This window comes from Fundulus heteroclitus, chromosome 1, assembly GCF_011125445.2.
Source record: "Fundulus heteroclitus isolate FHET01 chromosome 1, MU-UCD_Fhet_4.1, whole genome shotgun sequence".
Lineage (NCBI taxonomy): Eukaryota > Metazoa > Chordata > Actinopteri > Cyprinodontiformes > Fundulidae > Fundulus > Fundulus heteroclitus.
In genome coordinates this window covers 11,518,048-11,538,555 of record NC_046361.1, presented here as the reverse complement: position 1 = coordinate 11,538,555, position 20,508 = coordinate 11,518,048, and the positions used below count along the sequence as shown (strand labels likewise).

The window sequence follows — 20,508 nt, the reverse complement described above, 5'->3', positions numbered from 1 at the left end:
ATATTTATGTATTGACAATTTTTCTTTAGCTGCTAAGAATATTTTTTCATTCTGCAGAGTCGTCCTTCTAACTAGGTATCAGCTAAAATCCAACAGCCTATAATGAAGACAGTGTATGCTCATTAAGTATTGTCACCAGCTATATGTTACATAAATGATTAAAAGAAGTGACGCTTTTGCATTGCCTTTAAGCTGAATCTTGTCTGTCATCTCTTCTCAGGGCAGGTTAACTTTGACCACACATGCACTGTTACCAGTGCTTAAGAATTTCTCCTTCTGTGGTAAAATTAGCAACGCTACTTTTCTGTAATTGGCTTAAATGTATGGTGTTTATGTTGTAGCGTTTATTTCAGGTAAAGGCTCCGACTCCAACCACTGCCCTTTGTGTCACAACAACTTTCCACCAGGAGAGGAGGTGAGACCTTAACCTTTTTAGTTGTGCACCGATGGCTTAAACGTCACCAAACTGCGATGTGTGTGCCTATGTATGCTAAGATGGGATTTTTTTTTTTTTAAAACACAGAGAGAGAGACAGAGAGAAAAACACACAAACTACTTAGCTCATAATAGTAGACTTTAGGCAAAAACAGGTGTGGGGGTGAAACGTGACTATTTTCACAGCCTTTGTTCTTAACGGTGTGTCTGTCCTGGTAAAGAAAATACCACCACATTCTTGGCATTTCCATTACCCAACCTGCAGCATAGAAGACGTTTGCTCACCACTGCACAGGACTACATTTCTTCATTCTTCTTTTGTAAAACTGACACAGATTAGTTTTGGATCTGGCCAATGTTTAATCTGAAACCAGAAGTTGCTTGTAGATAAAGCTTAATTCCCTTTCTGTGCCTAGGTTACTATTGCAATGCGTCTGAGGGACGTTTCAAAATGGTTATGACCATTCTGTACATTATTCACTGCTGAACAAAGCAAACAAGCGGTATCCTTTCCAGTTGTATTTATTGCTAATGTGACTCTCTCTGAAACCTGTTGAGTCTTGTGACTCATATGGTGGTGTCAGTTAAACCACGTGGACAAAATGGACAAAATGAAGCCTGTTGAGGGATGACTGAGAGACACTGACACAACGATCGTTACAATAATCATGTCTTGTGCTGATGAAAGCGTGTATTGCCTTCTCTTGATCCGCGCGGTTTAAAAAAGGCTGAACTTCGGCTAAAAGGTGACGGTGGTAAAAGCTACATCCCACTACCGAGTCAGCTTGTTTGTTGAATTTCTTACAGTTTCACCAAATTTAAGATTCAGCTGCGGCCCCCCGTGCAAAATAACAAGCTTTTGGTCTGTGGTTCATTTAAAATCAGGAAGTTTTGGTCTAATCATTGTTCTACTGAAGACACGCGATCAAGGAGGAAGTGCTGAACGCGATTGTTACTTGGTTTTAAAGACTGGCACATCTGAAGATCATCTGCATAACAGCGGAAAGACAAGTAGCGGCGAGTTATAATCGCTCCAAGGCAGAGTAAGCCTGATAATAAAAATGATTTCACTGCAGTTAAAACCTTTCTTATTAACGTGTTCTCATTGATCCCGCCGTGACTGAGACAAAATATCTCATGTAAAGGTGTAAATGTTAATATGTAGTCCGTGACTGAAAACAGCCGTAAGAAGGACCGGTCTGTCCCTGGCACCTACAGACGCTCCAGGCTAACCTGACTCTAGCCATATGGATTTCACTCCGCCTAGCTCCAGGAATCATTACGCTTTTACATCTTTAAGAATAAAATTGGCAAGGAACTCAGAAAATATTTGGACTAACGTACAGAACACACAGGAAGTCTTCATGGGTCTAACCATTGCAGCACATCACAAAGGAAACAAAAAAAAACAAAAATCTCACGAGTATACATCGAGAACAAGCATCCAGAGCTCCAAAACCAGGGCTGCGAGACCCAGATGATGGAAATCTGTTCTTGAACCCCTAGAACAGGGAACCAATGTCTCTGTTTTTGAGGAATATGCATAGGCCTTATATGGAAAGTTAGAATTATTAACCTTAGGTTACAAGATTGACTTCTGGAGTTAAACATTCACCCAATAGCAGCACTGGTGTAGGAATAAGTAATAGAAATAGGCGTAAAAACAAAATCAGAGTCAGTCCACCTTTTCAGTTCTAATCAAAGGAAGGAAAAATAGAATAGAATAGAAATGGTTTTATTGTCACACTATAGGGATATTCATGCGTGATTGAGCAGGAGCGTTGCATCTGTTCTTCAACTGTGTTTGTTGTTTGCTCAAAAGTTTGAAGAGCTTTTCCCATCGGTGCAAAAATATCAAGTATTAACTGGACTTTGTGTTAAAGAAGCTTCATTTGTTGCAAATAGCCTCACATAGTATTGATTGCACCAGCAGTCCGCTTTTGCTGGTTTAATACATATGAAGCTAAAGGCGGAAATTCAACCGAAGAAACTCTTGCTCACTTCCATCCAATCAGAGGCTGGTCCGCCTTCGATGCAGCCAATCCGCTTCGAGCCACACCTCCACGAAGCCCAATCATCATCTAGCGTTCACCTTAAAAGCAACTCCAAATCATCTCTCAGCCTGCTTTTCAGCAAGCGCAAGAATAGCCGCACTATGTCGGATTTCGATTCAGACGACCATTTCAACCCACCACCATGCCCTTCTCCACCATCGTAGCAAGCTCCATCTGGCTTTCCTCGATGCTCCTTCAACCTCGTCCCTACCAGAGTGTAGTTCTTCCTGGACTCCCATGGAGTTCCCTGTCACTCTCTAAAACGGTCCGGCAGAAGACCGCCATGTTGAGCCTGGTTCTGCCAGAGGTTTCTTCCCAAAGGAGTTTTTTTCTCTCCACAGTCATCATGGACAGTTTATGCAAACTTTGTTTATTAAGTTGGACCATTAGCTCAAGCAAATCACCTTGCAAACCAGCCTCTATGGATTAACCAAATTCATCTATCTCAACTCCACCACCAGTTTCAGGCCTGGGGGAAATATCCCTACTCTCATACAGGGGTTGGACAATGAAACTGAAACACCTCTCATTTTAGTGTGGGAGGTTTCATGGCTAAATTGGACCACCCTGGTGGCCAATCTTCATTAATTGCACATTGAACCAATAAGAGCAGAGTGTGAAGGTCCAATTAGCAGGGTAAGAGCACAGTTTTGCTCAAAATATTGCAATGCACACAACATTATGGGTGACATACCAGAGTTCAAAAGAGGACAAATTGTTGGGGCACGTCTTGCTGGCGCACCTGTGACCAAGACAGCAAGTCTTTGTGATGTATCAAGAGCCACGGTATCCAGGGTAATGTCAGCATACCACCAAGAAGGACGAACCACATCCAACAAGTTTAACTGTGGACGCAAGAGGAAGCTGTCTGAAAGGGATGTTCGGGTGCTAACCCGGATGGTATCCAAAAAACATAAAACCACGGCTCACCAAATCACAGCAGAATTAAATGTGCACCTCAACTCTCCTGTTTCCACCAAAACTGTCCGTCGGGAGCTCCACAGGGTCGATATCCACGGCCGGGCTGCTATAGCCAAACCTTTGGTCACTCGTGCCAATACCAAACTTCGGTTTCAATGGTGCAAGGAGTGCAAATCTTGGGCTGTGGACAATTTGAAACATGTATTGTTCTCTGATGAGTCCACCTTTACTGTTTTCCCCACATCCGGGAGAGTTACGGTGTGGAGAAGCCCCAAAGAAGCGTAGCACCCAGACTGTTGCATGGCCAGAGTGAAGCATGGCGGTGGATCATTGATGGTTTGGGCTGCCATATCATGGCATTCCCTTGGCCCCATACTTGTGCTAGATGGGCGCGTCACTGCCAAGGACTACCGAACCATTCTGGAGGACCATGTGCATCCAATGGTTCAAACATTGTATCCTGAAGGAGGTGCCTGGTATCAGGATGACAATGCACCAATACACACAGGAAGACTGGTGAAAGATTGGTTTGATGAACATGAAAGTGATGTTGAACATCTCCCATGGCCTGCACAGTCACCAGATCTAAATATTATTGAGCCACTTTGGGGTGTTTTGGAGGAGCGAGTCAGGAAACATTTTACTCCACCAGCATCACGTCGTGACCTGGCCACTATCCTGCAAGAAGAATGGCTTAAAATCCCTCTGACCACTGTGCAGGACTTGTATATGTCATTCCCAAGACGAATTGACGCTGTATTGGCTGCAAAAGGAGACCCTACACCATACTAATACATTATTGTGGTCTAAAACCAGGTGTTTCAGTTTCATTGTCCAACCCCTGTACATCTGCTTATGTACATTAAAGTATAAATCAGCGTTCATGTTTCCTGCCGAGGTCTGAGCGCCAAAGTTTAAATTATTGTATCAATAAATTCTTCTAATTGCTTTTCTCTCTTTGTGAGTTTTTCAGATTGAAATAGCCAAACACACAAACCAGCAAAAATGTGAAATAGTGAAAAAAAAGGTAAAGTAATAAAAACTAAGACTTGAAAATTCACTTTAGCATCTCACCTCACACAATCTACAAAAAAAGTGTAAAAGTCCAGATTCTCTCTGCCTTAGCCGTGAGCGTTGAAGCCAATGAAAGAGGCCAATGTTAGCGGGAGGGAGGGCAACCGGTCAGGCCTTGACTGGGCCCACAGTCGCCTGTGGTTGTCCCGCTCAAGAAGGTTCCTGGTGAAGGAATGAACTCACTGTGCCACTTTTGTCCCTGCTCCAGGCCTGGAAGGCTCACCTCATGGGCAGAGAGGGCTGCAAACTAAACGCACGCAGGACTGCGGTGTCCCAACGAACCCAGCCAGCACAAGGTAAAGCATTCATCCCCCTCCTGCCTGCACGCCGTAGTGTGGCAGAGATATAGAGTTCACGTCTGTAGGCGAAAACTTCATGGTGTAGCTCTCCAGCAGCGCTTCGTCCCTCAGCCTATATCATTAAGATTATAGCAAGATCAGCTTATCAAGGTTTTTGACGTTTTTTTTTTTTAGGAACTCTTCATTTTGCGCTTGTTGTTTTTATTGGCCTAGTAGCTCAATGTGGCCGTTATTTTGGAAGCTGGTGTGTGTGTTTGTGTGTTTGTGTGAGGAGGGGTTGTTGGTACTATTTGCGCAAGTTTGCATACTGTATTGGACCTTTTGTGGATCTTTTTTTGAGTTTCAGTAGAAATCTCCACACTTTTCCCAGTGTTGATCTTCACACTTACATGCTTCCAGTCAGCAAGGCCTGCAGCCGCCTCCCTTACAGGGAGCCACGTAATCCAGCTCCACAGACCCTCCGTGAACAGCGCCTTGCAAAAGGATTTAAACCTTTGAACATTTTATTTATATATATATATATATATATATATATATATATATATATATAGATATAGACATATATATATATATATATATATATATATATATATATATATATATATATATATATATAGACATATATATATATATATATATATATATATATATATATATATATATATATATATATATATATATATATATAGATCACACTACATTACCATAGTTTATTGCAATTTTATGTGAAAGACCAACACGGTTTGCATATTTTACAGAGACAAATCTGAAATTTGTGGCGTGCGTTTGGATTCATTCCCTCTGGGTCGATACTTTGTTGCTTCCTCTTACACTAATTACCTGAATTTTTTTGCCCTTTCTTCTTTGCAAATTAGCTCATGTGAATTATACCTCCAGCACCCCCCCCCCCCCCACCCCAGCTCTCACGCACGTCCTGCACCGCTCCAACAGACTCCTCTGCTGCTCCAGGCGTCACGACACAGCAGCTCCCGTCTCGGCACTTTGCCATTTTGCCTTCTCTATCGACCACAAAAACACAACAGCACTTCCTCTGACCCTCTGAGTACTTCTGCATCGAAGCAAATGCTGCATCGGCGGTACTTTTTTTTTTTTGCCATGAAAGCATACTGCTGCATATGGTGGCATCCATGACGCTACACGCTCACTGAGGTTCTGCTAAGAAACCCACGGCTGCTTCACAGACCAGTCGTCTCCATGTTGAAATGCAGATGTCGCGTGAGCGGACCTTACCGGTTTGGTGACCTCTAATGTCGTTTAGCACCTGATTTTATGTAGAGCTGTCAGAATAAAGCTACATTTGCTTCCCACACATTTTTTTTTATATGGATCCGCTTCAGGTCTGACTTAGTCGTATCATCATGAGGGTTTGATTTTACAGATGCTTCCTGTTTGTAGTCACATCATCGGAAACCCAAGCTGGTTTATTTGTAGTTGCTGGGGGGGAGGGGGTAAATTTTCCTTTAATTGTGATGAACAGGCTCCGTTTAGCTTGCCGTGTTTATCTGTCCAGGTAAGGCTGCTGGCGGAACAAAGCAGCCGTGGCCGGTCAGGGCCGGAGCCGGAACCAGGACGGGCCCCGTGGGCCGGGGCAGCCGGATCCCGTCCCTGGCGCCCATGGCGAGAAGGAACGCGGCGGGAAAGCGCTGACGCCGGTTGGCCACAAACTCCATCCCCTAACGGCGGGACCTGACCAGCAGAAACAACCCGGCCGGTGGGAGAACCGTCGCTTTTCTGGCTCAAGACGGCGACTAGATGGACACAAAACTGCATTTATCATTCAGACAATACGGTTCAGCCTGTTGGGTTTGAAACAGAAACTACATTTGTATCAAAGTATCAGCTGACTCGCTCTGTCCTGTCCGTAGGTTAAACCTCTACCATCAAACACCTGTGGGGTCAGTATATATGAGCGCACTGTGTGCTGGTAAACGATACGCCCTCAGAAGGCTTCTGGTGTCTTAACCGCTTGTCTTTCACGGTGATCGCCGCTGTTCGAGGCGGTTATATTCTGCTTAGGAGGAAATCCCCGTCAGTTTGCACTGTATAGCTGTAGATAGTTTTACTGATGGAGGGTAAGTTGGAAAAATAAAGCCATGGTGAGGATATTGCTGATTTGTTGTTCCCAGCTAATGGGGTGAAACTCAAAAGCATGTGACGCGACATTTCCAGCCATCTGCATCTTTCCAGTGAAACTTGTTTGCTTGGTCATGGCCCACACCTTCCTCAGTGCAGGCGCGCCTCTGGTCTCCAGTTTCACCGAGCTGAGACCATTTTCATTACAACCCCACGACGTCACCGAGGACATTTGTTTTACCTTGGTAAACCTTCTGTGTGAAGTTTTCACGTTTCCCACTACGGTAGTGAAAGCCACTCTGTGATTCTACAAGGACGGAGATTTCTTTTCTCCCATTTTTTTTTATTTAACTTCACATCACGATAAAAAAAAAGTCCACTTTGATACTCGCTTGTATAGCATACAGATAAAACCATATATTTACATACCCTGTATAAAAATAAACAACACATTTTTCTCACCGTCCGACATCAAAGCAGACTAAACGTTTCCTGGTTTAGGTCAGCGGGGTTACCAAAAAAATGTCTGTTTGCTAAACATTACTTTTTTAATTACTTTCTTTATATGCAGAAGCTTAGATGCACTGAGATTGTTACGCCTTTGAACACGTTTGGAAAGCCCTGAAGATGGTGCCATGGTTATGATTTGTAAAACTCTGTTAATTTCTAACGTTTGAGTTCACTGAAGGCACACCGGTGTGTTTGTTGTAAGGAAACACTTCAAACCCCACCGCGTCCTGGTGTGACATCATGGAAAAAATTGAAAAGGAATCAGCAAAGATATCAGGAGGGGAATGGTGGACCTCCTGCTGCTGGAAGGACTGGTGCACTTCCCAGCAGCTCATTACACAGACCGGTTGTCTTTACACGCTTCTGGGGTTCAAACCCGGGTCGCCCACATCAAAGACGCAGACGGCCCACTATACCACGAAAGGGACGGCATTGTGAGAAACGAGTGTTGTGTCAAAATACTGAAACATAGGGGTACATGACCCGTGGCCGGTTTGAGTCCTGGCCCTTGGACCTCCGTCGCTCGTCTTCTTCCTCTGTCAGCCACATTTCCTGTCCGCCTACTGTCAAATAAAGACCACAAAATAAAAAAAAATTAAATATTGACTATCTTCTCAAGCTATTGACCAGGAAGTTAAAGCTGGGGCACCGATGGGCCAGTCATTAAAATTGCGGGCGGAGCTGAAAGTGTAAACCAGTTCTGTCACGAGCATCAGGCCGGAGGCGCTGTGAGAGCTTTGTGGAAGGAGAGACCTAAATGTTACACCTAAAGTCAGACAATTTAAAGGGACTTTTAAATTAGAAATAAAGAAATGTGTATATATTAACTTTTAAATGTAAAGAGAGAAGTAAAAGTGTTATCAAAAATAATGCGTTTGCATTTAGCAAAAATAAACTTTGGTAATCCTGACTGACTATAATCGTCAAATCTTTAGTTGATTTAACGTCACAGTGAGGAAGAAAAACACGTCCTTTAATGATAACAACCATCTTTGTTTGTCATTGCAATTAAAATCCCTAAGGGGATGAGTTACAGGTTTTTCTTGTTATAAGAAAAGAAAAAAACGTTTATTATTATTATTATTATTATTATTATTATCATCATTATTATTATTATTAATAATAATAATAATAATACTGATGTTTTCTTTCTTTGACTTAAAACAGTGAACCAGGGCAGTTGTCCACTTTATGTTAACATTTCATTTTCAGTTAACACAAAAAAGGTGTTTGTTAGCTTAAAATAAAAGTGCTTTTCTAGTAAACACTACATGATCATTTGTTTTCAACCCAGCAAACACCTTTTTTTTCTGTGTTAACTGGAAATTAAATGTCCACATCAGGGGTGAACAACTGCCTGGTTCACTTTTCCGTGTGGGAACGAAGCAGCACTTTGCCAAAGGAGTCGTGTTATAAAGATAAACAGAGTAGTTATTTTCCTGAAGTTGCCCAGTGACAATCTTACAAGTGAAACATATGAAATAACGTCTTTAGTTGTAGAGAGTGTTGAAATAAAAATAATGACACGAAGCAAGATGATTGCACCACGTAGAGGCGAAGTTGGCCTTTGACCGCTAAACAACTCAAACTAAAGACAATAAAGCTAATAATTAAAGCTAATTATTCTCTGTAATTATTCTAAAGTACAAATGTTTAGACAGCGCTAAGTGAAACTCGTGTGACAGGCTCTTGTGTGTGAATATGAAAGCTGGGGTGACATGTTGTCGTAATTCCAATGTATTCTTGATCTGTAGGTTTGGCACTTTGGTGAGCTGTTCGTCTAATTTCAAAGAAGACTAACAGCACGTTAGTGTCGACTCTAATGTGCTTCTCCTGTGAGATCGTGGTAACAGTTGGCTTTTCGTGGAGCTTTCTGTGCACTCTAGTCAGTGTTGTTATGCCGTGTTTGCTTAATAGAGCTATCTTTTTTTCAGTGCAAATGTGTTTGTATGTGTAAAACAAAGCTGAATTAAACAGAATTTTGCAAATGAGTTGAAATCACCCATGTGTCTCTGTTACTGTTTTGGCCTCCGACCGGTAGTTGGCTGCCCTGAAAGAACGGAGAAAACGGCCTTCTCGGACCAACTTACAGCCAGGATGCCGTCCAGACGTCAAATGAAACCAGACACGGCACGTTTACCTGCTGACTCAGGGGTTCCCGTTTTATTTCAAATGAATACAAGAATCGTTAACAGCAGTCCCCGTTTCTGATTTTTTTTTTTTTTTGTCAACCCAAGGTTAGCAGAAATTCGGCTGCTCCCTTATTCAGGGGTCGCCACAGCGAGCCAAGACAACTTGCACACAGACTTGGCAACGTTTTGACACCGGATACTCTTCCTTGGCCAAACCGGGATCCCAACCCGTGTCCCCCATATTAAAGGTGCAGACTTAGCCCGCTACACCACAGTCAGATATTAGGATAGCTAAGGTTTAAACAAACATCCATCCCCTGCCTCCCCAGTTCATCCCAGATAAACAGACATATTAAATTTAAAATTTATTTGATTTATTTTACAATCTTAAAATACATTTAACAATAACAGCATTCATAAAACTGTACCTGTTTAAACCCATGACGTTTCCATTAGGCGTGGGCCGAGTCGTGGGATCAAGGAGCCCCGGGATTTCCAGCAGGTACGGTTTTAACGCCGTAAGTGTTCAGCATTTTAATCAGGCTGTTGTGATTGTTTAAGATCTGTTTAATAAGAAGGCAGCGAGAAAAGTCTTTTCTCCAGCTGCACTGAGCACAATGTCCCTCCACCCACCCCTCGCTGTGCACTGCTGGTCAGCCAGCTGAAAGAAGCTTCAACAAATTCAACTCTTTCTATCTAATTGGCAACAACAACAACAAAAGATCTATAAATAAATAAGGGTGTCTCGTTTATAAAAATCCTGACATTTGAAGATAACATCTGCTTCAGGGGAAACAACCTGAATGAAAGACGTGATGGGAAAGGTCCAGTTTTGACCTGCACATTCACACACACCATACCTCCACCACAGCCCATGGTGACCGTGTTGTTTCTGAGGTTAGGACAAGAGCATATGGCACGAGATGAATTTGAAAACGTCCGTTTGTTCTTGCGCGTCGGAGCTGTAGTGGTTTTTACGCATTACAAATGGATCGAAGGAGGCGCGTTTAGGCTCCAAAGAGTTCCCGCTACAGCAACCAGGCTTTAAAACGCGGTTTTGTCTGACAGGCAGCGTCTCCTCCACTTCATCCGGTGAATTCCAGCCACTCTATAAAGTAAATACAGGTCCCACCTGGACGTTTATCCTATACAGCCCACTGGGTGCCCCTTCACAAGGAGGTCCGTTGTGCGCAAACCAGGTCCTTGCTGTGCACTATGCTCCACATCCTGAGCAGCTCCTGCGCGCTCAGTTTGTGCACCACGATGAGGCTCTTATAAAAGCACGGCTCCCTGTTCAAGGCGCTCACCTTGAGTCTGGTGATGCCGAAGGTCCTGAAACCAGAGTGCATCTCCGGAGCCACGTTCAGCCTCTTCAGGCACATCCCCAGAAACACGTCGTCGATGGGGTACAGCTCCACGTCCTCGGAGGCCGCGAAGAGCCTCCTGGCCAGCTGGGAGGACATCAGGAACCCCCCACCCCCCGCATAGGGCGGGTATGGCTTGTCGTAGAGTTCTTTGGGTATGTAGTATTTGCTCTGGCGGTTTCGGATGGGGACCGCCTTGGCGATGGTGTCCCCCACAAACAGGTCGGTGTCTTTGCGCTCCTCCACCTTGAAGCCCACGAGCTCCAGCAGGTTGCGTGGGTTCACGAACACGTCGTCGTCCCCTTTGAAGATGAACTGCACTCCGGGACAGTAGATGTTGAACCATTTGAGGAAATTCACCTCCTTCAGGGTCAGGTTAAAGAAGGTGTCCATGAAGTCCCACTGCAGGATGTCTCTGTAGATCTGATCCTCGTACTCGATCAGCTTCTGGAGGTTCGTCGTGTCTTTGCCGGTTGTCGGGGTTCCGAGTAAAAACAACGTTCTGATCTTCTTACCGTCCACCGTCAGCTCCTTGCCCCAGGTTTTACGCACGGCGTCCCGGCGATCGTGCTGCTCGATAACGGACTTGATCACCATGAGGAGGTGCGCCTCTCCATCCGCGCATTTCTCCGGGTGGTTGATGAGCATGGGGAAGTACCTGCAGTGTCTGTGCAGAACGAACTGGTGAAACCTCGGGTCCAGGCGCCGGAACCAGTCCTGGCTCTTCACCGACTCGTCCTCGCTGCAGTTGAGAACCTGTGCGTCCCAGCTGGCCGGGGTCCCGTTGGGCGCCCGCTGCGAGTCCTCCCTGTTGCCCGGCGCAGCGGCATTCAGCTTCCAGAAGTTGGACTTCACGGGCGCGTCGATGGACGGAAAACAGTCCGGGCCGCACCAGCCGGCGTCTCGTGCGTGCCGCGTACCCACTTCTTCTTTCTCCGACAGCCTCAGCTTGAGAATCATAAGCACAGACGCGAAGATCAGGGACAGACTCAGCAGGGACTTAACCAAGCCGGCCCGCTTTCTCCGAAAGAAGTGATCCATGTGTGCCTGTCACCGTGGCGCCCGGGGACCGTCAGATGCTGCGCGTCTCGCCTTCATGCTGTTTTACAGCCGCGCGTCCTGGAGGAAGCATCCGCATCCGCCGCCTTCCATCCTCATGCGCACAGGCTCCCTGCGGAGTGAAGTCGTTCCTCTGGGGGCCACTTCAGCCCATGTGGGCAGTTGTCACACACTCCTTCCTATGGCCGGAGGGGGAGAGACACACAGGGCTCACATTTGGTCACCGGATCGCTTCTAGCCTCCTCACAGGCTGGAGACCTGCTGCAGGACCGCCTCAGTCAAATCTCCCCACCCACCGGTGATTCACCCTGATCCTGAAACGAGAAACCCTGCAGGTTTCTCGTTTCTTATTTACCAGTTCTGATACATCACATTGCGTCCCGGGCGTGGACTTCTTTTCTGACCACCAGTGTGAATGAAATGAAGAGTCGGGACTGCTGGATGAGGTTGTAGAAAGCAGCAGTAGGTTCGGCCTCGTCGTAAATATACTGGTCGCCTGCGGTTCTGATCAAGTGATGATGCGCTGTAAGATGTCTGTTATGCGTTCAACCTGACCGGTTTGGGTTCTGCTGGCAGGTCGGATTCTGCACATTTACAACTCAAGTACAGAGTGGACCGCCTCGCAGCAGTTCGTCTGAGATTAAAATGAGAATCTTGCTCTGGAGATCTTTGGTCTGCTGCAGGCCTGGCCTTTTTCCTCCAGCTCTACGTCCTGCAGTCATTGTTGCGCAACACAATGAATTTACTGCCCATCGTCTGCGCTGGGAGATGAGAATATTCTATTCATTTCAAGTTCTGTGATAGTTTTTAAAACAATACAATTAACTTATTTAAGGAATACCTTTAAAAGCGTAACAGATTTTTAAAAGTGTTTTTTTTTTTTTTTTTTTTTTTTTTTTTTTTTTTTTTTTTTAGAAAAGAAAGACTAGGGAACAATAGGAAAATCATAATCTAAAAAAAAAACTATTGGTTTTCCATTTCCTTATTCGTTCTTGAGCTACACTAGTTTTCTTTGGTTTGTACTGTTTAATTAAACTATCAATTTAAGGAGCGATCATTTGTATCTGCGTGTTTGGGTTTTTTGTTAAGTGCTTTCATCGCACTAAGCGTTCTAAGTGTGTGTTCGTTAAATATTTACAGCATTGTGTAAATTAATTTGTTCTGTTGTGTTTTATTGGCTTTTCTTTTTTACATTTCTGTTGTTCAAAATATTTACATTTTTGGTGCCTTTAAAAATATTTTTTAAAATATATGCTGGAAAGTCTTTCGTAGTGTATTTTGTAACGTATGTGTTGATGTGATTTTAGGTGGGGGTTTGTGATTGCTGTGGATTTTTTTTTTTTTTTATCTTTCCGGAAATGTGTGCTTTATTTTATGATAACACGGGTTCTCTGTAATTGTTAGGATTTTATTTTATATCATGTTTTGTCTAATACTATTTTTGTCTGTTCTTTCAGCTAGTTCATCCGAAATGTTAACCAACTAAACATTATTATTTTTTAAATAAACTTTATGCTCACAAAAAGTGCGTATCTATATTTCCTATAGCAAACAGACAACCGTTATCAACCACTTAAAGGGACGCCTTAACTCTGCAAACACAAGAGAGAAAAAAAGAAAACGGTCCTCTTGCGTCCTCGTGTGGACACTTGTGGTAATTGCATCGCTCCCCCGGCTTCCTGAGATATGGCACAAAGAAATAACCTCAAACTTCCGACGCAAACCGCCTTGTGACAGTTCTCACACATTTACACCCAGGCCAGAGCATGAACTCCCACAGTAAACTTCAAACTGCGACAAACAAAAATTCAATAAGTAGGAAAGTACTTAGTTGCAACTTTTTGGTTTGCTTAACAAGAGGATCACCGAGTTGACTTTCAAAATAAAATATAAAACCTGGTGGACTTTGAGTTTGAAACCAAAGGTTTGTGTATATAATCGATTTTTAAACAGCGAGAAAGGTTTTAGAATCAGCTATAGCTTATTAAACAGTTCAACGTGTTTTAGTTATAACTATTGATAAAAAAAACTACAAAATATAATATATATAAAACATTATAAATATTTAATATTTGCAAAGCGATGTGATATTTTTACGTTGTAGGCAGATCGCCCCTTACTCTAAATTCCTCGGTCGGTTACGTTAAAACCCGCGTTTAACGTTGGTTTCGTCCACTACGTCCACAGAAACAGACGCTGCGTTCCAATATGTCCAATTCGTACCTCCTCCTGACTTTGTGACTTATACACTCACTCCTACTTACTTACTGTTATGGATAATAACGGTTCTGAATGTGGGTTGGGTTCATATTTCCTTAGTATTTTTGCGACCACCCGACTCAAAATTAAAAGAAAAAAAAAAAACGACATTGAGCCCATCGTAGTTCACTGCGTAGGAAACCAGTGGCGAATGCGAACGCAGCCAGGGAGTGCGCCGCAGTGCCAGCGCAGGGACGATGTGACCTAAGCTTGAACCTGGCAGCAGGAAATACGCGGAGAAGGCGGCGGTTCAGACGCGGACAGACAAGCAGAGACGGCGGCGGTAGAGCTCGTAAAACTTCCACTGGCTAGTACTCGCTGCCATTTGTCTCAAAGCTAACAACGAGCTAGGTATTCTGGACCCGAAACAACGCCGGGCGGCGGACGATGCACAAGGTAAGAGTGCGGCTAATCGAGTAAAACATCAACGCCGTGGTGTACAGCTAAATGACGGTCTTTGAGCTCCCATTCCTGTGGTTGAAAGGAGTAAATGATGTTTTAGGCGGGTTTTTGTTAACACGGTCGACCCTAGGGAATAATAAACCCCCTTATGTTCCCGCTGCTTTGACGGACTGGTGGAAGAATACGCTGCCCGATAATGTCGGCGAAGGCCGAATTAGGAACATTTTTAGACAAACATGTCCTGATGGGGGAAAGAATGTCAGGCATTTACAGCAGGAATGGAACCGCGGTTGTTTTGTAATTTGAGACCGTATTTGAAATATCCGGCAAGAGGTTTGCCAAGGTCGGGGGTGAATGGGTGTTGTTTGGGGCTCAGGGGGAATAGCGGCGCTGTCTCTTTAAAAACAGCAACGTTGTAGATAAAAGCCGCTACAGTTTCTGCGCGTGATCTGGAAGCCATGGAAACGGGGCCACAACAACAAAAAGCTGAAGCCGGCTTCTCCCTGCCTCCCTAAATCAAACAGCGGTGGAAATATCTGGCCGTGTTCAGCCAAGATACTGAGATCAAGCACATGCAGTCTGGTGTCCTGAACGGCAGACTTTAATTAAAGTTTAAACTTGGGGTTCTACATCATCTATGAATGGCAGCATTTCATCTACTTAGTTTTTGTAACAGCGTCATACATCAGAATGTACAATAAATAAACAAAGGTGTTTTTTTTTTTTAAAGAACTCAAAAATATTCAAGTAAATTAATTGAGATTCATCAAAGTAGACAGTGGTTGCTATGACGGTTAAATATTTTAAATGAGAAGAAAAGAAAAATTTGAATCTATTTGTTGTCCAATTATTAGCAATTACTACATGTACCCAGTGTAATTTGTTGGCTTATCTCCAGCCCTCTTGTTTCCTGACTGATAGAACTAAGCGGGACTGGCGGCCTCGTGGTTAGAGCTCGTGTGTCCTGGAGGTTCTGGGTTCGAGTCCGGCTTCCTGAAAAGAGATGCTCAGCCTCTGTTCATCAGTTCGTTCCCACAGCTCAGCGTACGTGTGGCTACGGGAAGGCGTTGTGCTCCTACGTGCAGCGCAGCAGCGGGTTATTTCCATGCGCCAACGCTTCCTACAGATCCTCTTCAGAAGCTGAAGCGCCGCTGACTAACACTTCCGACCCTCGGCTGCTTCTTTTGTTGCTCGGCGATTTAAAAAGTTCGGGATCCTCTGCTGTGAACTCCGGTTTATGTTGTGTCCACAGAACACGCCGTAGCAGCAGCAACGTTCAGAACCAAACCTTCAGCCTCGCTGGGACTGATCCCTCTGAAGTGTGTCGCTCTTGCAGCTGGAAACGTCTCCTAGACAAGTTCCACTTTGTTTTGTTCCGCACAGAGATTCTTTCTCTTCTTATGCAACACAAAGACACTTGTTTCCCAGCTTGGATCAGGCAAGGAGATAAGATTTAGTGCGACTGCAGCGTTCTAAGGCTCCCAAATGCTGGCAGGAACTGCAGCGGTGCTGCTAACCACCAGTCCTGCGTCCTGTTTACTTTTTTTAATATCTCAGAGGAACCAGAGTCGTCTCAGAAATGTAAACGCGCTCCTTTTGGCTCGCTAGCAGAAGAAATGTGACAGACCACCAGCCTTCAAGCTTAGTTAGTGCCTGATCCTAACCTGACGCTTTGGTTGCACTCATTTATAACCTGACTAAAAAAAACGCAAAGTGCACAGCCTCGACAGGCTGCTTTCTGGTGTGTTTCTGCACTGGAGCACCAAATTCTTTAAGATCAACGTAAAGAGCCGCGTTGGGAGGAAGACGCGTCCCATAATCTGAAGGTAATCTGGACTACCAGTGAAAACCTTTGGCTAAACCGCGGCGGCGGCTCTCAGGGATCTGCTAGTGTTACAACAGCTGCTTCTCATCTCGCTGAAGCCAAAGCCCTTAAAGGAGGAGGTGCTGTAACGACGTGCGGACGCTGGGAAATAAACTCCCTGCGGTCTGTTGGTTGTTTCAGATGCCTGGTCAGCTTGACAGCGCGAAGCCGAGGAAGAGGAAGAGCAGCTCCGAGGTCAGAGTCTCCAGGAAGGTTTGTGTCGCAGCTCTCAATGAGACCAGCTTAGACCTGATTTTGTTTTTTACTGTAACAAAAGGCTTTTTCTGGGACTGATTGGTCCGGATGCGCGGCTAAACGGGATTTTCCACGCACCCTCTGCCGCAGGTTTCCGCCGCTGGGAGGAAGAACCAGAGAAGTCAGAAAATGCGCCTGCCAGCGGCGGAGGGTCCGGGGCCGAAGTCCTCCAAAGCCGCAGATAAGCGCTCCCGCATCAGCTGCGAATGCCACGAGGCTGCCGACCGGAGGAGGTGCTCGGGTTCGCCGGAGCTCCAGGGTCAGGAGGGTAAGGAAAACGAGCTGAAGCCGGAGCAGGAGGTGAGCAGCTGCTGCAAAGCCGGCAGCGTCCTGGAGGAGCAGGCCTCTGAGTGCGTGGAGTCGGAGAACAACAGGCTCTTATTCCCGGACGATGACAGCAACCAGATCCTCCCGGTGGAGCAGTTCTTTGGAAACCTGGATGTTGTTCAGGTGAGGCGTGGGGGTCTTCCGCCGAGGCCCCAGTCATGGGGCTTAACTTGATGGGGGATGTTTTAGGTACACGTCACAAAGTCCAAGGTCAGGATGCCCCTTCACCTACGTGGACCGACGGGTTTCTTTTTCCTACCTTTAGGTGTTGATAAGCATTGTGTATCAGTTTGTTTTTGTGGTTACAGGGTTCCTATTGGGGCTTACACAGCCCTAATAATCATTCAGTGACAACTAAATAACCTATTAGCCTTTAATAATAGTCTTAGATACAGCTAGATGTGTCACACCAAGCCCTAGATCACCATTATTTAGGCTATTTTTACAATTTATTTGGACATTTGTTCTTTCCATCCTTGTTCCGTCTATGTTTTAGGAGGTTATTTTTCTAACGCCTTGAGAAATACTCAAAGCCAGAACTGCAACGCAAGCCATAAACATTTGTTTATGGCTTGCGTTGCAGTTCTGGCTGATGAACTGGTGCTTTGACAAAACTCCAAAACCTTGACCCAGGAAACCCGGGTCAGCACGTTCCCTCCAGAACCGGTTCAGTAAACGTTCTGTAGGGACTTGAAGACTAAATATTCTTCTTAGTTAACCACTGCTGTACCAAAGATATTTGAACAGAGTTGACTTTAAAAGAAGGGATTTTAGATGTTTGTCCCCCTAAAACCTGGGATGACGCTTATTGTACATTATTCTTGATGTTCGATGACCTACAGGTGGAAAAGGGCTGGGGTCACTCGCCAGAGCTTCACCACAATGACTTCAATGGAAAAATATCAATTTAATTTGCTTAAGCTATTAAGCAAGTTAAAGAAGTGATCATTGTACCTTAATAGGTTTAGTGATCTACATAGATCCTAAATTTAAACCAAAATGCTGTCAGAAAGGTCCCACAAATGTTTTATTTAGAATAGTTTTCTCTCTGTAACGGTTTTAACTTCCCTTCTTAGATGAATAATTTTTTTTTTCTGCTCTAGGTCTAAGCAGGGTGATAAAATATGTGCTGTAGCTGTGGGCCTCATTAGAGCCGCAGTACGGCAGGGCACAAGGGTCAAAACGTGAGCGAGGGACGGTTTGAATTTGTTCAGATGCATCGTGTCGGAGTTCTTCTCAGGCTAAAAAGAGCTAAACCTCCTGTTTTAACGGCTCATTCCAGACATACACGCGTTCCTTTATTGGGACCAGAAAAGCCACCGTCGTCAGTCCTGCAGTGAAACATATTTTAGTTTGCGATTCTGCTTAAAGCCATTTGAGGAATCCTATTTAAATAGGTTATTTTATTCACTTGTCTTATTTTTTTGATAATTAAGTGTAATAATTAACTGTTTTAACTGTCCGCCGTGCTACATGTGACTAAAGTCAGTCACCAATCACTGAATGACTGTTTTACTTGTTAAATAACAGACTTAATTCTTCCAGTCATAAAGGACAGGCGTGTGGAGCTAAAACTGTTACGCTAAAGAACGGCTGCATGCCCCTGTGTCCCCGCAGGACTTTCCTCAGAGGTCGCCGACTACCTCCCCCAGCGCCCGAAGGAAGGAGAGGAGCCGGCACTACTACGCGCAGGAAGACAGCGACGGCGAGGAGGCGAGCCGCGGCTGCCTTCCAGCAGAGGACGGAGCCGGCACTTAGCGACGGCGGTCAGAGCGACGTCCCGGCACTTTGGACAAAGCAACCACAAACTACCTGCTCAGACACTGCATCTGTCGAAACCTCCCCACCATCACAGGCGAGAGGGAAACAGAGGAGGAAGATGGCGGAAGCAGCTGCGGCGGCAGTCGCAGAAAGGTCTCCGTCGGCGGCGCTTCTAGCTGTGTGAAGGCGTGATGGTGAACAGGGAGGTTTCCTTCCCCACTGCTAGCCTCTGGTCTGATATCCTGATGCTGAAACTTAACCCGGGGGCAAAAACACAAGTGCTTTTTAAACTGTACAGATGAGCGTCTGCTCGCATACATCCATCCCCAACTGTAGCCTAACGTTTCCAGAGGTCTCAGCGGCACTTAAGGAGCTGATTTAAAAAAGAAAAGGAACAAAGAATCAGTCAAGATATGAGAAGAAGCACCAATCAGACTTTAGTTGCTGACTGATTTCCAGTTTGTGAAGCTCTGAGCTGGTGGTAGAGCGTAGCCAGTCCTGACGAGCAGCACTCTGATGTCCGGCCTTCCTCCCTCCCTCCCTCCGCTATTCCTAAACGGTCATTTGTGCCCAAACGTCGCGCTTTCTTCCCTCAGGATGAACTTCCGTCCTGAAGAGTGTTTTTGTTAGCATGGCCTTCTGTTGCATTCCCTGATGGGGGGGAAAACGTCGTATTTTTCAGTTTTCAAACTATCTAGTTCTAATCGCTAGTCAGAGTCAGTCCTTTTTAAAAAAATCTGCTGATTGGGGTGCTTTTGATGGATCTCTTGTTTTTCTTCAGGACGTGAGTATTGATGCGCCGTTTGAATGCGCTGAACACAAAAGACAAATCTCAGCCGCAGGATAGCTTTCCTCTGACTGACGGCACTTAGAGGAGCTATAGCTTCAATCCAGGGGAGCGAGTCCAGGCTGTCTCATTTCAGGACGATTTACGCAGGACTGCTGTAGCGCTACACTTATCTGGCTGGGAGGAGTCCGCATTGGGCCGCTTTAAGATTCCCGGTCTGAGATGCCAAATACCGCTGAATTAAAACTTAAAAACGCTTAAAGCCCGCTCATGTTTCTATAAATTAGTTTATAGACTAACTTGCCGTGAATTAAAGCACATTGAAACCTTTACTACCTTTTGTCAATCTACCTAAACGTCCCGAGGATCGACGGAGAGCAGCCAAAGAGCAGATCTGTTTTTTATCATAAGCTCATTGTGATGAATGTCTTATTCCAGCCATTTTTTCACCAAGTGTCTAAAATCCATCCTTAAAGGTTGTTGGCAGCTCCGTAAACATGACGTCTGTATGTATATATGTACACACAATAGTGCAGCTAATTATTCTGTATAATATTCCTGCTGTTTATATTTGCGAAGCAGAAAATATCGAAGATGAGTGATCTGAGTTGAACTAACTTGATTGAGAAATCCAGCCTAGGCAGGTTAACTGCAATTGCACTAGAAGTATACCCACAGGTTTGTTTTGTATATCGCTGACTGATATGACCACTCAGAGGCATTATATATGTTTTACTGCCTTATTTATGTAAAAAAAACAAAAAAACATGTTTGCCTTCAGTGTGCAACTCTTCTGACTGATTGAATGTCTCATTGTTTTGGGCCATCTTCTTAATCCATCCAAATATTTCACATTACTGTGCCATATAAGACAATAATAATAATAAAAAAAAAACTTCATGATTTACAAA

At 44.7% G+C, this 20,508-nt stretch overlaps 3 protein-coding genes across 9 annotated transcripts in view; 2 read left to right on the top strand and 1 right to left on the bottom strand.

Moving 5' to 3' along the window:
• LOC105929115 (centrosomal protein of 104 kDa) overlaps window positions 1–9,388 on the top strand; it is a 51,278-nt gene extending 41,890 nt beyond the window's left edge. For 4 of the 6 annotated variants that reach the window (XM_021318624.2, XM_021318622.2, XM_021318630.2 and 1 more), the window contains 3 exons: window positions 342–415; window positions 4,693–4,780; window positions 6,315–9,388. In XM_021318624.2, coding sequence (XP_021174299.2) covers window positions 342–415; window positions 4,693–4,780; window positions 6,315–6,451 — 299 coding nt within the window. In that variant the 3' untranslated portion in view covers window positions 6,452–9,388. The remainder of the gene's footprint in view (window positions 1–341; window positions 416–4,692; window positions 4,781–6,314) is intronic. The other 2 variants (XM_021318626.2, XM_021318623.2) reach the window with 1 other exon arrangement.
• A 483-nt stretch (window positions 9,389–9,871) lies between these two features.
• Window positions 9,872–12,528, bottom strand: b3gnt7l (UDP-GlcNAc:betaGal beta-1,3-N-acetylglucosaminyltransferase 7, like). Its single transcript, XM_012866738.3, has one exon. The coding sequence runs from the start codon at window positions 11,922–11,924 to the stop codon at window positions 10,689–10,691; it is 1,236 nt and encodes a 411-aa protein (XP_012722192.2). The 5' UTR covers window positions 11,925–12,528; the 3' UTR covers window positions 9,872–10,688.
• A 1,837-nt stretch (window positions 12,529–14,365) lies between these two features.
• On the top strand, window positions 14,366–20,508 carry c1h1orf174 (chromosome 1 C1orf174 homolog). 2 transcript variants are annotated; one of them, XM_021318634.2, is made up of 4 exons: window positions 14,366–14,597; window positions 16,609–16,662; window positions 16,813–17,172; window positions 18,667–20,508. In XM_021318634.2, the coding sequence occupies exons 1-4, from the start codon at window positions 14,589–14,591 to the stop codon at window positions 18,805–18,807; spliced, it is 564 nt and encodes a 187-aa protein (XP_021174309.1). In that variant the 5' UTR covers window positions 14,366–14,588; the 3' UTR covers window positions 18,808–20,508. The 2 variants fall into 2 exon arrangements, with proteins under 2 accessions (XP_021174309.1, XP_012722228.1); XM_012866774.3 differs by having other exon boundaries at window positions 14,370–14,597; window positions 16,609–16,680.